Source organism: Indicator indicator, chromosome 2 (assembly GCF_027791375.1).
Source record: "Indicator indicator isolate 239-I01 chromosome 2, UM_Iind_1.1, whole genome shotgun sequence".
NCBI lineage: Eukaryota > Metazoa > Chordata > Aves > Piciformes > Indicatoridae > Indicator > Indicator indicator.
Genome location: NC_072011.1, coordinates 52112254 through 52129003, shown reverse-complemented (window position 1 = coordinate 52129003; position 16750 = coordinate 52112254). Strand labels below are relative to the sequence as shown.

Sequence of the window (16750 nt, the reverse complement as noted above, 5' to 3'; positions counted from 1 at the left end):
CGCCCAAGGCTCTCCAGCCTCAGAAGATCATCAGCACAACACTCACATGCAGTCTATTTTTAAGACCAAAGTTAGCCCACTCACAATGGAAGCTCTTTGAATCAAGGAACTCAAATTCTGAATTAACTCAGAGGAGGAGTCAAATGCAAGGCCTTCAGCCTTTAAGGGGTCAGGGCTGTGGGTCCTGGCCTTGAAGCACTTAAAAGCACTGGATCCAATGCACCAGTTCAGCACACATGAAGTTGGTCTCTCAAGTTCAGAAAGTCATCCACCCATATGGGCTTTAACTAAAGCCTGTTTCAACTGTTTGTTCTCTAGATGATACTAAAAATGAATGATTAAAGAAGGGGGGGAAGCTTCATTACATCTGTAGTCAAATGCAATTGCTTAATATGACAATATGGTACAAATTTGCCCTCAAAACTCCATGACAGGGCAGAAAAGGTGGCACCAGAACATAGGCACTATGATGCCACTGGCAACACTCATTCCAAGGTCAGAGGGAGGAGACAGGTGCCTGAGCCAGAAGGGCATGCAGCTGCTACGTAGGAGCCATTCCTCAGCAGGGCAGGGGACAGGAACCCAGAATAACTTGGACGCAATGCCACGTGCCTCTCCACAAGAGCTAGCCCCATACTTAGCAACACACCTGCTCTGCTCTCACTGCCAGTGGCAGGCTGGAAAAGCACCAAATCCTTTGCCACTGTGACCACAACCAGCTTCTCACAAATGCCAGCCCCAGAAATATGGTCAGGGACACCCCCCAGCCCCAATGGCAGCCAAACCCTCCAGCCTCCTAGCGGTGTGCCCTGTCTCACTGCTGTTTCCTTCCAGGTTCTTCAGTCCAACCAGCCATCTGCAAAGCACCAGCCTGTTGCAAACTTCCTTCCCTCACCCATCCCATACAATGCAATTTGTGATTTAGCCTAAGGTGGTAGCACAGGGCAGGCTCATTGTCATGTCCTGCAAGAAGAAACAACCACCAACATGGCTGTCTCATGGCACCTCTTGCAAGTCACATGCAAAGATCAGAGATTCCAACTATGGCACCTCTTGCAAGTCACATGCAAAGATCAGAGATTCCAACTTGCAACCATATCACCCACCCCACAGCAACAGCCCCAACCATGAATGAGACACCTTCTGTAGTCAGTGAGAAAATATGGGCAATAGGCTCCTTATGGCTGGGGGTGAGTTCAAGTGTTTCCCAGGCTGAAGGAAACTAGGACTTGAAAACACACCAAGCCCTGTGGGAGAACCACTGAGACAGGTGAATGCATACCCCGAGCCCATTTGATACCTTAATGTCAGGACAGGCTCAACCTGCTGACATGGAGCAAGACCAACCTCTGCAAGACAGGAGTAGGCACACCTACCTCCAGGGCCACTGCCCAAGTACATGTACCTACCTTCATCCTCATATCCCTGGCAAACTTCTCTAGCTCCTTCCTGACTTCTGTGCGCATCATTTTGGATACATTGAGGACCAGCTGTTTCCACTCAATGGGCTGAAAGCTGTGCGGCTCATGTGGGACATATAATCCTATTTTTACTTTTTTGACTGAATGCAAGTACTTTTTATAGGAGTCTTCAAACTCAAAGATGAGGTCACTCAGAGTTCGGTAAGTTAGAGGTTTGTCCATCAGATCTGATCGCCTGCTCATGCCCAGCGAGCCGTACCGGCCATTGCAGTAAATCCCGAGCACCACATGATGAAAATAGTTCCCTGAGAAGTGGGTTTTAAAGCTGATGGGGAATCGTTCCACGGAGGGTTGCCCGTTGGTTAAGTATCTGGTGTGCACTGCGTCAAGGCAACAATGTGGCTGGGAAGGGAGCAGGCACCATTACAAGTGAAACACATCTTTGGCAGGTGGGGGTTTTTTAACCGCCAAGTGCTTTCTTGCAAACAGAAATTTGTTCTCACTGCGCCCCAGAAACAATCAGTGATGCCAAAGCCCATTTCACTGCTTGGAGAATAAGATGCAGTGGTTCAGGCAGGGAAGGGCCTGACTTTTAACAGCATTTCAGGGTGAAGGGAAAAAAACACAACAGTGTGTATGTCAGCATGCCAGAAGAGAAACCACCCTCCCCAGATGTGTGGTGACTCCCCCATTTAATATCACCAACAAACTCCTATGCTTCTAACATGGAACAGTGTTTTCCTCCATTTCATGATGGAGTTTGGTATGACTCAGGTTATTGATCCTCATTTTCCCACATCCTCAAGCAGTAGAAAAAAAATCTAAATGTCACCTCTGCAGGATGACAGGCTGCCTTTCCACCTGTAGACTGGCCCTCAGCCTGGTCATTCATCCTGCAAGAGTGTTTGTGCACCTCACCATTGTAATGCATTGATGAGACAAACAAAGTAAAGCTCCCAGGCAGATAATTAATTAGCTAAGCACACAGACAGTCAGGAACAAACAATTTTAAAAAGCAAAAACATGTCCCCTGCATCACTGGCTGGCAATTTCAAATGCACCACGTGCAGAGGCAACAGGGCCAAGCTCCCTAAGAGTGTAGCAGATGATTTCAGAGGGGAACTATGCATGGGTCCCGGGTCATCTCCTCGGGAGGCTGCTGGCCCATGCCAGGGGGAGGAGAGACTGAGATTCTCTCACACAGGCAGGTTTGCGTCAGTGCCTACGTGGCACATGGCTCCCTGCTGCTGATCCCTGGACAGCTGAAACCCACCCTGGCTCCACATGCTGACACCTGGCCCCTGGGACAGCAGGTGTCCTTCCCCCCTACAGCTGAGATACCCACCTACAGCTCAGGAATGGAGGAGGGATGACCAGAAAAGGCCACAGAAACACACTGCAGCCTGGAGTTGCTCCAGACAGAGGGCACCTGCTGTAACCCTGGAGCCACCTCCAGAGACAGACATGGTCAAGGCAGTCAGGGTTGTGCCACTACAGAATACACTGGCCCAAGAGGCAACACTGCCAGGATAGCATCAGGGCAGCCTGAAGAACCGAGGAGCAGGGTCAGCTGCCATTTCAGCTGCAGGAACAAGCTCAGACCAGGGTTTCCAGCATCCCCTCTTCCCCCTGCCCCGCACCCAAAAAGGAGGTCTTCAATAGCAGTGAAACCAGAGCCACTGCACAGCTGAGATGCTCTAGGATGTTACTGTGACCAGCCTCCTTCTCTGTCTGCACAGCACAGGTGCCCAGCAGCTGCTGGGAAACTGAAAATACAAAAAGCCTTTGTACCAATTACTGTAAATCACAATTCCAACTCAGTTCTGGTTCTGCCCAGCCTGACACCCCATCTCACCATCAGCACAACTCTCCAGGACGCTGACCCCTGCCCACATCCTGTATTTCACCTCTTCTCTCTATAGGGATGCAGGAAAAGCATCCAGCAACTCTCAATTTGTCTCTAAAGCATTTTCTCAAGGGCATATTTCACCCACCTGACACTTGCTGAATTTCACACATTCAAACTTTTGCCCTTCAAGTGAACACAGAAACCAACTAATAAGACAACTGCACAGAATCTGAGGTCAAAGGCAAGGAGTTAGACCTCTGTATGAAAATAAAAATTCATTTTTAAAAAGGCAATGAAAACACATTGGCAAAATCTTTCACAACAGCCACAGAGAGGCTTTTTGGTTCAATGTCAAAGCATATTTGTGTTCAATGCTCAATGTCTTCAACTTTAGCAGTCTGGAGAAAACATATCAGAGGGTATAGGAATGGACAATACCGTGGGCCCAGCTCCTGGTGCACTTCAGTATCTGTAGGACAGCAAGTCTGGACAAGTGTGCAAAGTGCTAGCCTTCCTACCATGCACACAGCCCTCAACCAGCCAAGGCCCTGTGCACTCACCTCCATCCATTTGCTGCCTCACCAATATCAAACACAAACACTCTGCAATCAGCTACATGGACATGGAACAGAAATAGCTCTATGGCCTTTGGTGGTCTTGCTGGATTACTGTTGCACTAAGACAAGCATCTCCAAGAAAAAACCCACACCATTGGTAGAACCACAGATTACAAATACACTGCAAGGTCAGAATGGGGCCCAGCACCATTATAGCAACTGGAAAATGCAGCCCACAGTCACCCCATTTAAAGGGTCACCTTGCTTTAGGCCTTAAAAGGAATATGCTATGTACATCAAAGTCATGTTACAATAATTTGTGTCCTACAGACAGATTCTTGCAGAAGTCCATTGTATTTGTCATTCTGTGCAACTGAAAAAGCAGTATCTTTTATTAACACGTATGAAGCTTTCAAACACCACCACTATTTTCCCCCTCATTATGAAAGGATTTTCTCTCTGCTCCCTGTGTGCCTTTCTGTTAAGTTCACACAAAGCTTTGGTGGCCACCTGCCACACATACACACTTCTACCACAAGGTCTCAGAGAAGTTGCAATTTAATCTCATTAAATACTAGGTAGGAGTAAAAGAATCTTTTCAGGACATAAATTACCCACCATCAAATAACCCAGCAACAACCGCTGTGGAAATTAACCTTTTAGGTACAGGTTGCTTCTGCTAAGTGACTAGTTAATGAGAGTCCCCACCCGAGATGAAATACACAGCAAACGGGCTGGAAAGGCAGCTCAGATCTTCCCCTCCATCCATGCATCATTATTATTTCTTTTCCATTCTGCTCTACCCAAGGAGAGCTGTATTGTGGCAAACAAAAGGCAACGACACAGTGATGCCACAGCTGTAATCACACTTTTGAGCTGGGACTGTAACTGCAGGATGAAGAGTCAGGGAGTAAATTATGTGCCACAATAGAGAAGCAGTAAAGAGAAGGAGAGGGCAAAAGCAGCTGTAACTAAAGCTCAGTGGCCTCTCGATCCTGGGTCTTCATGTAAATCAAAGCAGCAGAAAAACAGCACTGAAGGATAGTGATCTCCCTAGAGATCACACAAGAGGGACATCAGACTTTTGGCAGGCTACCTCTTGCATAAATAGCCCTTCTCTTCCTCAGCACCCAGGAAATGCACAATATTTGAATCTCCACCAGGGTCTCATGTCCCACACCCTCAGAGATTCCCAAACCCTGCCCATGATGACTCTCAGCTCTTCTGCAGACTCATATGCTCAACCTCAAGGCCCTCAACCTCAGTTTCTTCCACCCAGCGAAGACACTAATGCCTCCCATCCATGTCTGCATGTACCAGGCAACTGATGAAATCTGCTCTCTTACCACAGAAGGCTGATTTTGAAAGAAACAGGTTTGAGTCAAAGGAGCATGAGAAGCACTGGGCCCAAAGCACACAACACATTTTGGGGGTGACAGGCCATTGGGGTATGGCTTTATTAGCAAGTAGGCTCTCTTGAGCATACCAATACTGCTAGCAGCCTGCAGAAAGGGCCAGATTTCCAATGTCAGCATACAGCTCCTACAGATCTGCAAATCAACATGAGCACCACTGCCCTCTGAGCCACAGATTGTTGTGCTCCCCGTAGTCCTATTGCCTTCACCACTGTAATGGTTTAAATCAGAACAAAACAGGTCAAACTGAATCAGAGGATTAACCTGTCTATTTTCCCAACACAGAAGTGAGGGAAAAATAACAAAAACTCAGGATTTGGACCAAAAAAAGAGTGAGATCAGAGTGGAGTTTACTGAGCAAAATCAGATAAGCATAGTACAAAATACACAATTACCTTAGCCTATTCGCAGGAGAAGCACAGTACCAAGCAGAAGCAAGCAAACCAAAAGCCTAAGCCAGAAAACTACTCCCCCATCCCTCCCTCTCCTGTCACCATCCCCAGTGGAAAAGAACAACACCCAAAACCCTGGGACCCTGCAGCAGCAACCAAACCAGGAAGCTTCCCATGTTACAATCTGAACTTCAAGCCCCATTAATACTTTGCTCCAGACAGGACTTTCATTTATTTAGCTGGCATAACTGCAGCATGGTATGAATAACAGCAGCAGATTCAGCTCAACCCATGACACCCACCCAAGCACACATGCAACCTAGCTTGGATACTGGGGAGACATCCAGATTCCTCAACAAGCAGACGTGGGATACAAAACCTGCACTCTGGCCACTATCTAGATTTTCCTGTGAAATGGGGCAAATAAGGAGTAGCATCTTCAGTCATTTCAAAAGAAAAAGGGAAATTAGTTAGGGTGTTAGCTCAGTCAAACACTTAGTTTTAAAACTCTGGAGCAGAAAGCATCTGGATGGGTTTTCTTCAAATCTGCACACTCATACAATCAATCATTCAGCCAGCACCCTTCTGTGGTTTGGGTTTTGGCTATTGTGGTTTTCTCTCCACCTCTTGGGTGAGCTCTAATATGAAAAATGTCCCACAGAAGTCCAGGCATCTTCCCCCTCATTAAAGGCCCTTTCCCTACACAGGTGCCCCCACTGCAGAGCACAGAGCAGCTGCTCCCAGACAAAAAAAAAAAAAAAAAAAAGACTTGAAACCCTTTCACCTTGTTTATTTGCCATCAGCAGCTTTTAGAAGAAAAATGTTATCTCACCTTTTTTTTTTCTTATTAATAAATAATCAGAACAGGATATTTGCATGTGTCAGCACTATGACTCGAGGCTTCAAACGTTTCTGGAAGAAGGTCTTAGCTGCTGACAGCACTCACTGGACAGCAGCAGGCTCCCTACGACTAGGTGAGCTTTGGTAACTTGCCACTACCCATTTTCCCACCACCACTGGGAAGCAGAGCACAGGAGGTGAGGGGACACACTACAAGGACCTCAGCCCACTTGCACCTAAGCCAGCTTCGACAGGAACTTAGCTGGGGAGGTGGAAAATGCTGCCTTTTCCAAGCTGACAGCAACTGTGCAAGGGGTATGCCAGCCACAGGTGAGGAGGCAAGAGCCATCCCTGCACTGCCTCCCCTTGCTGCAGCACCAACAGAGACTGGGGATGTGGAGAGAACCTCCTCCTCAAAGCCCAAAGGTGAAAAGCCCTGCAGAGCCCACAACAGCTTGAAACAAGCCAATGCACACTCAGGTATCAGATAAAAGAGCCAGCATGCTTCAAAACCATCAGATAAGGCTTCAGTGGAAACATAAGAGCTCTTTTTTTCCAGCACCCAAGCAACTGCTCACATCAGAGGGCTTCCGACTCCCAGCAGTAAACACTTGGAGAAGTTTCCAACCACAGCCTGGAGTCAGACAGTACCTCCCACATGCTCCAGGCAAGTTGAGATGTCAGGTTTGGGATTGCTTACTGAGAAGCAAAATGCTACTGAGCTCACATCTGGATGTCATTTGCTCAGAGAGCCCAGATTGTCCCCAACAGCTCCAGTGCCCATGAAAGAATGGCTTGAGCAGCTGGTTCAGCCTCCCAAAGTGGTCAGCAGTCGGAGATGACTATCTTAAAATTAGACTATGACAATGGAAGCAATTAAAAGCTCTCTCCTATTTCTTCCCAGCTACCAGCAAGACCCTCCTTGCCCAATACTTCCATTAGCAAATGGGTCAAGCTGTGGACAAGCATGTAGGAGACAAAGAAGGGTACTGCAGGAACATCAATATCCTGCAATGACTCCAAGAAATTCCCTTTACTGAAAACACTCCCAGCCTAGGGATGTACCTACTAGGCAGGAGAGCAGGATAGGCTCAGGTATCCAGTAGTGATAAACATCAGTCACTGATTGACTGTGCAGAAGGTATAGTTCTGAAGCTACTAAACAAATTCAACCTCCTGAGGCACTTCTGCTCTACTCTTCCTCATTTAATATCATTGGACAGGGAGAGGTCTAATACACTGCATGGGTTTTACCATTACCTTGCATGAACCGAGAGTGCCATGCTGAAGGCAATGGGAGTGAGTTATGTTCACCCAGCACAGACAGGCTCTGTGACACACCCTGAGGATGGATGCACTGTGCTGTATCCCTCTCCCCCATCTGATGTTTTGCTCTCTCCATTTCGATAACGTGAATACAGCATGGATAAAATTTTCTTGGCATTTTTTGGTTTCTTATTCCTTTCACTGAGCACAAGCCCTTTTGGTCCTTGCTCAGAAAAAAATGGGCTGATCAGCATTACTCAGCTGATCTACAACTGAACTGAGAAATGCCCTGGGGAAGACAGCAGGAAGAATGCTTCTGGCTAGGCACTGACAAGGAGACTGTGTGAGCAGAGAGGTATGAATTCATCTCAGACAGCTACAATGAGAAGAGCTGTGCAGATTAATGCAAAACACTATCAGAAGATCTGTACGAGCTTTCAGTCATCTCACAAGCAGCTGCTCCCTTAGTGCGTGCAAAGAGAGCTCAGTATTTTAATTCACTGCTCTATAAAAATGCTTCAAGCTCTAGTTTGAAGGCAATTACACAAAACTTAATTCTGCACCAAAAGGGTTTACAGAAGCATTTTATAAGAAGTCATCTAGTAAAAGGCACGAGTCAGCAAGCAGCTCAATTAAAAGGACATCTTGCTAAGCTGCTCTGTGCGAGTCAGCCTTTGAATGAAGGCTCACACCAAGGGTCCTCTGTAGAGGGCTGCACTCTATTTGGTATCCAAGCAACACAGCAAAGCCTGCCAGCACAGAGATTACAAGCAATACTTTATTTCCAGAGACAGAGAAAGGAACCAGAGATTAACACACATGGAGGGATGCTCATCCTAGGCATATGTGAAGATACTGGAAGACATTGGCTTGACACTCCAGAGAGGGTAAGCGCATCTCCTATCTGGTAACTGCCTGACCTTAGAAATCAAGTCGCAGCTGCTGGCCTCACCACGTCTGCATCCAGAGGGCAATGCTGAAGATCAAAATCTCATGGTTGAGAAAAATCAGCAACATTCACACATACTGTTAAGAGATTTTTCTGAAAAACTCACACAATGCACACCTAGTAGAGCATCACGAGGCTTTGCACAGATACAGGCTTTGTAACAGCCACTTTCAAAGCACAAATATTCAGGTGGCCCACACATTCCCCACTGCTACACTCCTTATGTACCCACACCTCAAGTAAAATACTTAGGTTTTACATTGCATGGATCTTTTAAACTTCAGCACATCTGCTACCAGACCACCACTGCATCAGACAGCCTCTGTTCTCACACAGGAGACTTCCAAGACAGCAAGAAGTCATAGAAGACAGGCTGGTGCCACCCCCTGCCTAAGCCTTCTCACAAGGTAATCTCAACTGGGGAAAAAAAAAAAAAAAATCCATATTTTTCTTAAAGTATCATCTAAAGACAGGAAGTTCCATCCAAATCTTAACAGTCCAAAGAAACTTCAGATGACACCAAACATTGTAAACCATTGCTTTCAACCATTTTGCTTCTGCTTGCACAAAAAAAAAAAAAAAAGGCAGAAAACCCCCTCTCCTTAAATGAAAAAAAAAAAACACCAGTCATAATTTTTACATCAGCAAGAACACTTTTAGGTGACCATTGTCATCTGTTCACTACTAATGTATATGTATTTCCCCTCTGCTTGTGTGGTATAGAGAATAAACAGTTCAGTGCCAAAAATACAGCACTTGAAGCCACACTGACACTGCAGAGCAGCATCAACTCCACATGAGGAATATTCTCCATAACCCTTTCATCCTCAAATACTTTGGGACACGACCCTGAAACTAGACCAAGCACAACAGATCTACTGAAATAATTACTGTTTCTGGAAGGGTATTGGTTCAAGTCTTTTGCTGACATCAAGACCCCCCCAGACCCTTATCCTTCCCTCTAGCTGCATGTAGACCCTGCCAGCATGTGTAGAGGAAGACTCATCATAGCCAGAGCCACCTTTCAGAATTGGACCCAAAGCCCATCCCTGGTGCATGGAGAGCCAACTGCAGCCACCAGCAGCACCCAGACTGGGATCTCATCCAGCAAGGAGTCTCACACATCACATGCTTGGCTCAGCCCACATCCCCATCTAACCTCACAACAGCCACCCCTTCTCAGGAGGCTACACCAGGCACTACCTGCCAGGCTCTGCCAGCTCCTTCTCTCACGAGAGAGGGCAGCAGCAGCAAGCAAACTGCTGCAGAGACTTGCCATAAGAAGGTTTGCTTCAGGATTTATTTTTGGGTGGGGTTTGGTTTAAATCAAACTTCATCAGTTGTGGCAAGACAGTATCCGACATACAGTAACTTCTGTAACCCAGACCTGCCTTCCTCTAGTGTTTTAGGATGGTGCAGGTTGATTTATCAGTGACATCAGTGGGTGAAGAAACAAGTCAGTCTCTAAACAAAAATATTCTTAGAGTTTTTTTCCTGAGACTGAATAGGAAGAAAGCATTATGTTAAGGTAAAGCTTAAATATTTAACTATAAATGCATGTTCCTGCACAAAGCACAGCTGTGGGCTTAGAGATAAAAACTAACATGACCTTGCCATGTAAACATTAGATTAGACAAATATAGGACAGAAGCTGCATGCCTGAGAGGTTACCAAGCTATAACAACAACTGCTAGAGAAATACTAATGCAGAGAACAGGGAGTGTGCAGGGACAGATACTTATCTGGGCGTTTTTGGCCAGATCCTGATATTATGCAGATTACCAGTGCAAGAGGCAAAGTCATCATGACCAGAGCATGACACTTGTCAACTGGCCACAGAGCACTCAAGCTTCTACTGATAAGCCCAGGCAACTCAGCAACTTGGTAGTCAACATCACAGCAGCTCCCTGATCTGCTGGCACTCACCAGCAGCTATGACCATCTCAAATGGCAGCCAGGGAGGGCAATGTATTGAACAGCACTGCAGTGGATAAAGTCACAGGCATGTGAAAGGATACATCCCCAGGATAACTGCTTCAAGGCATTTGATAGGTAAGGACTCTCTGGTCATTTCTTTTGCTGTCTCCATTAACCTAGAACAGAAACAAAATAAGTTTTCAGTCCTTTCAGTCAGAGCAGTTGACAGGAACCAAAGTGGTCTCTTGTACACAGACAGCCAGGTTCTTATTTCAGCAAGCACTGGTGAACTTGCTTCTCCTCTTCAGCAACTTGCCAGAGCATCTGGATAATGATTGGTAAATAAATAAACAATAACTTAGTAAATAAATAAATAAAGGGTGTTTGGCATCCCAATGCCTTCCAGCCCCTGAAGATGGGTTGGAGGAATGAAGTTCTCTGCCTCTCCCAGCAGCTCCATAAGCATCACTTCAGACTGGAACACAAAGTCCTACTGAGCTGCCAAAGCTGGCAGTCAAGCAAACTCCCACAGCAGGATCAAGTTTAGCTTATTTTCAAAATAATCCCAGCTCTTCTCTGGAAAAAACAAACAAACAAACAAAACACAACCAAAAAACAGAGGAGGATATTTACACGACAGCTCCCTGAAAGCTACAAATGACTCCATAAGCCTATAGGTATAGGTGAAAAAAATAATTGAATGCCTTTTTTAATCAAAGCCTGCTCTGCAGAAAGCTCTACCTGCACAGACACATCACTGCAAGCAGAGCTATCGCCTTTCTGCTGCTCCCTAACTGGACTGGGACAGTGGTAAAACTACAGGATTTCCTGCAGGAGCGTAGGAAGTTGCATACCCAGGATCCTGAAAGCCCACAAAGTCTAGTTACAATCTGGACTCTGTCTTTGGAGCACAGTTATGTGACGGGGATAACACTGTGATGAGAAACAAGCATGCTTTTCTCAAGCTCAACTGAGAAAGCTGTTGCATCAGACTGACACTGCACCATCAACCAACTAGGTATCCTATCTCTCTTCCACAAGCAGATCCTGAAATCTTAGGAATTAAAAACAAAACAAAACAACCAAAAAACCCATGTGTGCATATACATACATTCACACACACAGAGAGAAGAGATTTAAAAAAGGTCAGAAGAATACTATTCGATGAGATATTAAAAAACCAAAACAAAACCCACAAAACACCGCAGCCAAACACCAAACCAAAGGATTACTTCCTTTTTTAAGTCTTCTGTATTCATATCCTTTCCCTGAGAAGACCTTTGTAAACAGATTACTCCTCTAAGGAAACACAACATTAAACAATAGTGATATCTTTTTTTAGAGAAGATGCTGGGGAGGGGTGGTTAAAAAAAAAAAATATCTATCTGAAACCATAAGAATCTGATTTTCCCACAAATCACAGATTCAGCCTCCTCATGCATTTGAAATCTTACACTGAGTGCAAATGGCCCTACAGCTTTCACTGCTATTACAGCCTGTCACAGCTATTCCATGTCCCATTTATCCAAGTCAGAAATTATCTTTTCATTTGTAAACAACTGCCCTTTACACTCTGCCTGCAGCACAGAAGACAAATTAGATTGCTTGCCTTCTACACACTCACAATCAGCCACAGAAACCCCACTGCTGGAAGCACGGAGCAGCGCCAGAGAGGGCGGACAATGGAGCCCCTGTATCCCCCACAGTGGCTCCTCAGTGCTGGTGGCAGCAGTGGCTGCTGCAAAGCCCTGTCTCCATCCGGAGAGGTATTACATGAAGACAATGTACAGGAGATATCCATGTACGAGATGACAGACTGAACTTTCTATCTTCTAACTCCAGGAGTTTAAAAAAAAAAAAAAAAAAAAGGCACAGCTGATCATGAATGTGCATCAGAAACAGGAAAAAGCTTCAGTTCTAAAGGTGTTTAGCTTCAAGCCATTTCATGTGGCGTATGCCTGGTTAACGTGGCCCAAGGAACAGTGCCAGCATCAATTCCTCAGGACAACACCTACCCTGACCTTGCTGCTGGTGGGCAAACACAGCAACCACGCTGGAGCTGCTTGTCATCATGTGCAGCAATCAGGTCTCCTAACGTGCTTTTATAAGCTCGCTGCTGCTGTCATGACTTCAAGGTGTTGTCAGCATGGAGAAAACATTAATGGCTCCACAGCCAGGGAGAGAGTCTTCAAAGTAATCAGCCTAAATAAGCAGTCAAATTACTGCTGACTTACCTGTGACAGCAACACTCACACTATTTAAATACTAAGTTGTAGTTAGCGTGCACTGCATCTACAAGGCACACACACATTGGTTCTGAAGCACTGCTTTCCAGGACACTGTATGGTTATTAAGTCATTTAAATCTAACCAGAAAAGCATTTTGCTTCCTTAAAAACACTCTGCCCACTAGTGTAGGGGTACTTCCACTGTCCCTTCTGAGGCTAGCAGCAGTCATCTCTTCCCTTTACATACCATCGTCAGATAGATGGGCTCAGAAGGGATCCTAAGAAGCCCTGCAGTCCCACCTCCTGCTCAAAGTACCTGGGTCCAGGAGCTACAGCAGGTGGCTCAACGGCCACCCCCAGACCTGGCAGCTCAGACATGGCCACAGCCTCCAGATTGTGACAGTGATGAGAATCTGTGCAAGAGGCACATGGGTCAGGAGGTATCACCAATGATCAGTGAATGGGCATCCATTTGCACTCAAAAGGCAGACCACACCCCCATGCATATCCATCCCAGAGTCCTGGGGAAATACTCTGCAAATAGTTTGGGTTTTTTCTGCATTTACAGTACAGACCTCACGGTTTACATGGCTGATGCAGTTCAATAGCCACTGTGAGTTTTTCTTCTGCTTCTAACAAGCTTGAGATGAAGCATGGCCTTAAATCCTGTGTTTGCTTTGCAAGCAGAACTTTTGGAGAATCCCCAAGCCACTGCTCTGCTCAAGGTAGCATAAGCCAAATTTAAATCACTCCCCACAGATAATTTCCAATCTACTTTTAACTGGTTTCTCAGAAGCTTGGGGATGCACCAGTTAATCTATACTATACTAATACATCCTATAGCCTTGCATCTAAAAAGGTCCCCTAATGTTTAAACTAAATAGTTCCCTTTTTGTAATTTAAATCAGAAGCTATTGCTGCTACCAGGGGTGGGCATCAAGACGACTTAGCAACAGGCCATAATCTCTCCTCTCCTCTGTAAATACAAGAAAGCAGACAGCTTTAATTCTTCCCTCTCTCACTCCAAAGTTCCCCACTTAGGTCAAGTTTTCTCAACCCTTGGCAATGTGCCTTTCTTTTCCTTTGGACTCTCTTCAACCAACTTGCAAATCATGGTCCTTCAGCTAAGCCCACCACACCATACCACAATACAAACAGACCAATTTCCTTCTAAATACAACTTTCAGTATACTTTTGTCATCAACTCAATACACTGTTGGCTCACACCCCATGATGAATGTTAAGTAGAGATTTTTTGGGTTGGGTTTTTCATGTTGTGGTTTTTTTTTTTTTTTTTAAGACCAGTTTCCCCTTTTCAGAACTAGCCTTTTGTTCTCCACTGTGTGTTCCCAGAGCTGGCTATTCCCAAAACCACCCTTACCAAATTACCTCCTGTTGGTTTCAGCCCAGCTCCCTCTTACCCTTTCAGATCACTCTGCATTCCAATCCCACCTTGCAAAGCCTGGTCACTTTATCCAGCCTGGACTGCAAAGCACATCTATTGCCAAACAGTCTCATCCATATAATGAAAAAACACTGCTCTGAGATAAAGATCACACAACTCAGCCAACAATCTCTACTTGGTAAATGCAAGCTATTAGACACCACTTTTAAGTGCTGCTTTTCACCAGGGTGGGCCCTAGTGTTAAGCCTTATGGCCAAAACCCATACAAAAGCAAAGAGTTATCACATCTGCAACTGCTCCCTGACTGACAAGGCTCCTACAATCAGACAGAAGGGAATTATCAGAAACAAACTGTGCCAAACTAAATTCATGTTGCCTACCACTTAACCTGAAACTGCAGATAAAGTCAAAAAGTTCCTACTTATCGTTTCTACTCCCTCGCCCCCTAACTTTTTTTTTTTTAAAAGTTGGTGTCTTTGCCTTCCCCCATTTCCAACAAAAGCACTCATCCTCCCCACACTCTTCAACAGCACAGTATGGAAATTGTCAGTTCTCTAAGTGATCTAAGGTGAATGATGGAGCATCTAACCCATTTGAAAACAACTCATTACAAGCACTCTTTGACTTGTCCTGCCCCTATTTTCTTTCCTTCCCAAATCCTTACTGTACTATCTCAGATGACCAGAAAGTCTGCATAGTTAAACCTGTGAATGAAGATTTAAGGAAGGCAGAAAAGAAATAAAAAGACAACATTAAGCAGGGATTGTTTCTGTGATTTTCTTTAAATCTTTTCAGTTATCTAGGATGCTTCCACACAATACGGCTGACTAATGCAGTACTTGACAATCTGGTACCACAGACAGCTGGGAACTAGCCCAAAGCCACCCTCTGCTCAGCCCCCAGTGAGCATGGAGCAGCCTACCCCTTCTGGTAACTCGAAGGAGACTGCAACAGCCAAAGATAAGTATGCAGCTTCACTCTTTGAGGCATTTACACCACTATCAAAAGTCTGTCAGGCAGATCTCTATTTCAGATTATGGTGAACACTTCTGCTCCTAACAAATGTAACTACTGGAAACAGGCTGCGTGCTGCTACCTCAAGATTATGCCTTGGAAGCTGGTGATATTTCCTGGTTAACTTACTCAAACCTCTTTCAATGTTTTCAGCAGCCCACCTGGATTATATCCCTTGCTTTCTGCAGTAAGAGAGGGCCCACAGAGGAGTTGGGTTTGCCTCCTTAGCATGTTTTCTATTTAAAATGGCAGTGTCTGCAGACATCTTATGGGATTCAATTACTTCTGCTCCTAGATTTTTTATTCGGCATCCAATGTCATATACAAGTTAGAAAAAGCTTTACAGCTTTTAGCATGCTCAAAACTAAAGGATCTCACCAGCTGGCAGCCACGATGCTAGAGTCACTTCAGAGATAACCATACACTTATGAGGAGTGGTTACCTTCCCCAGAAAGACTTCTCAAAACCAGTTTGTTTCAATAGCCCATCATATGCTGAACATAGCACCGTATCTCTAACATTCTCCCTTTGTGCAAGAAAGAAGCAGATGTTCAAATGCCTTCTGCAGTCTATTGTCTGGAAATGGTATGAGCCTATTTTTCTTTACAGCCCCATCAGGGTTCCTTAATAACATGGTGTGTTGAAGCAGTATTATTTTCCATGTGTCCCCCCCCCCGCCACCTCTTCACTGTTATTTTGTTGCATCATTCCCACATGACTGTTTCTATCACTCTCTTATTGCAATTGTTTGCCCATTTTATCTGCAGTCACAGACCCTCTCTCCATCTTCACACAGCAGCTTCTGAGCTGTAATTTGTCAAAGACTCCAGATCTCACCCAGTGTTTACTTCAGTCACAGGTCCCACTGATCAGTAGCACTTCATTGGATTGGAAGGAACAGCACAGCACCACACCCATCTGCCACATCTATCTGGGGGCTTCCCAGATAATCCGTGGAGGATAAAGGTATTTGTTCATCATTGTGGCTCATGCCCACATCCTAGAACAGAAGCTTGCAAAGGGCTTATTGCTCCTGGTAAAGCCAGTCATAAAAGCATATGGATATTGAACTCACAGGTATCACTAGATATCCGTTAATACATTTTTTCTTCTAAAGCTCTTCCATGATCAAAGCTTGGAAGTTTTGAAAAAAATAGCTATTTCAGGTAAATGTGCCAGGTTTTACCAGAACAATTGTATTAACAAGAGCCATAAAGCAGGGTTTCCAGCATAATCGTGTCCAGGAAAAGGAAACCCAGCCCTACCAGTATCTGAAACACCCACATGACACCCCCCCCCCCATCATGGGTCAGTAGAGGTGAACTCCACGGTGTGTCCTTTCCCTTCCTAGTAGAAATGGGTACAGCACAAAGCTACACGATGGACAGCATCCTGGGTCAGGATACCTGTATGCTCTATTAGCAAAGCACTCCTACAGTGGATACAGCTACACCTGTAAATAAGGATTTGGTGCAAATACAGCAGTGTCAGGCAAGGT

At 45.3% G+C, this 16750-nt stretch overlaps 1 protein-coding gene across 2 annotated transcripts in view; it reads right to left on the bottom strand.

The window, feature by feature from the left end:
* Positions 1–16750, bottom strand: part of VASH2 (vasohibin 2) — a 33331-nt gene that overhangs the window by 6177 nt on the left and 10404 nt on the right. The window contains exons 4-5 of one of the 2 annotated variants that reach the window (XM_054398583.1): positions 10708–10782; positions 1410–1791 (exon numbers count right to left, since the gene is read on the bottom strand). In XM_054398583.1, the coding sequence (XP_054254558.1) occupies positions 1410–1791; positions 10708–10782 (457 nt within the window). The remainder of the gene's footprint in view (positions 1–1409; positions 1792–10707; positions 10783–16750) is intronic. The other variant, XM_054398591.1, reaches the window with a different exon arrangement.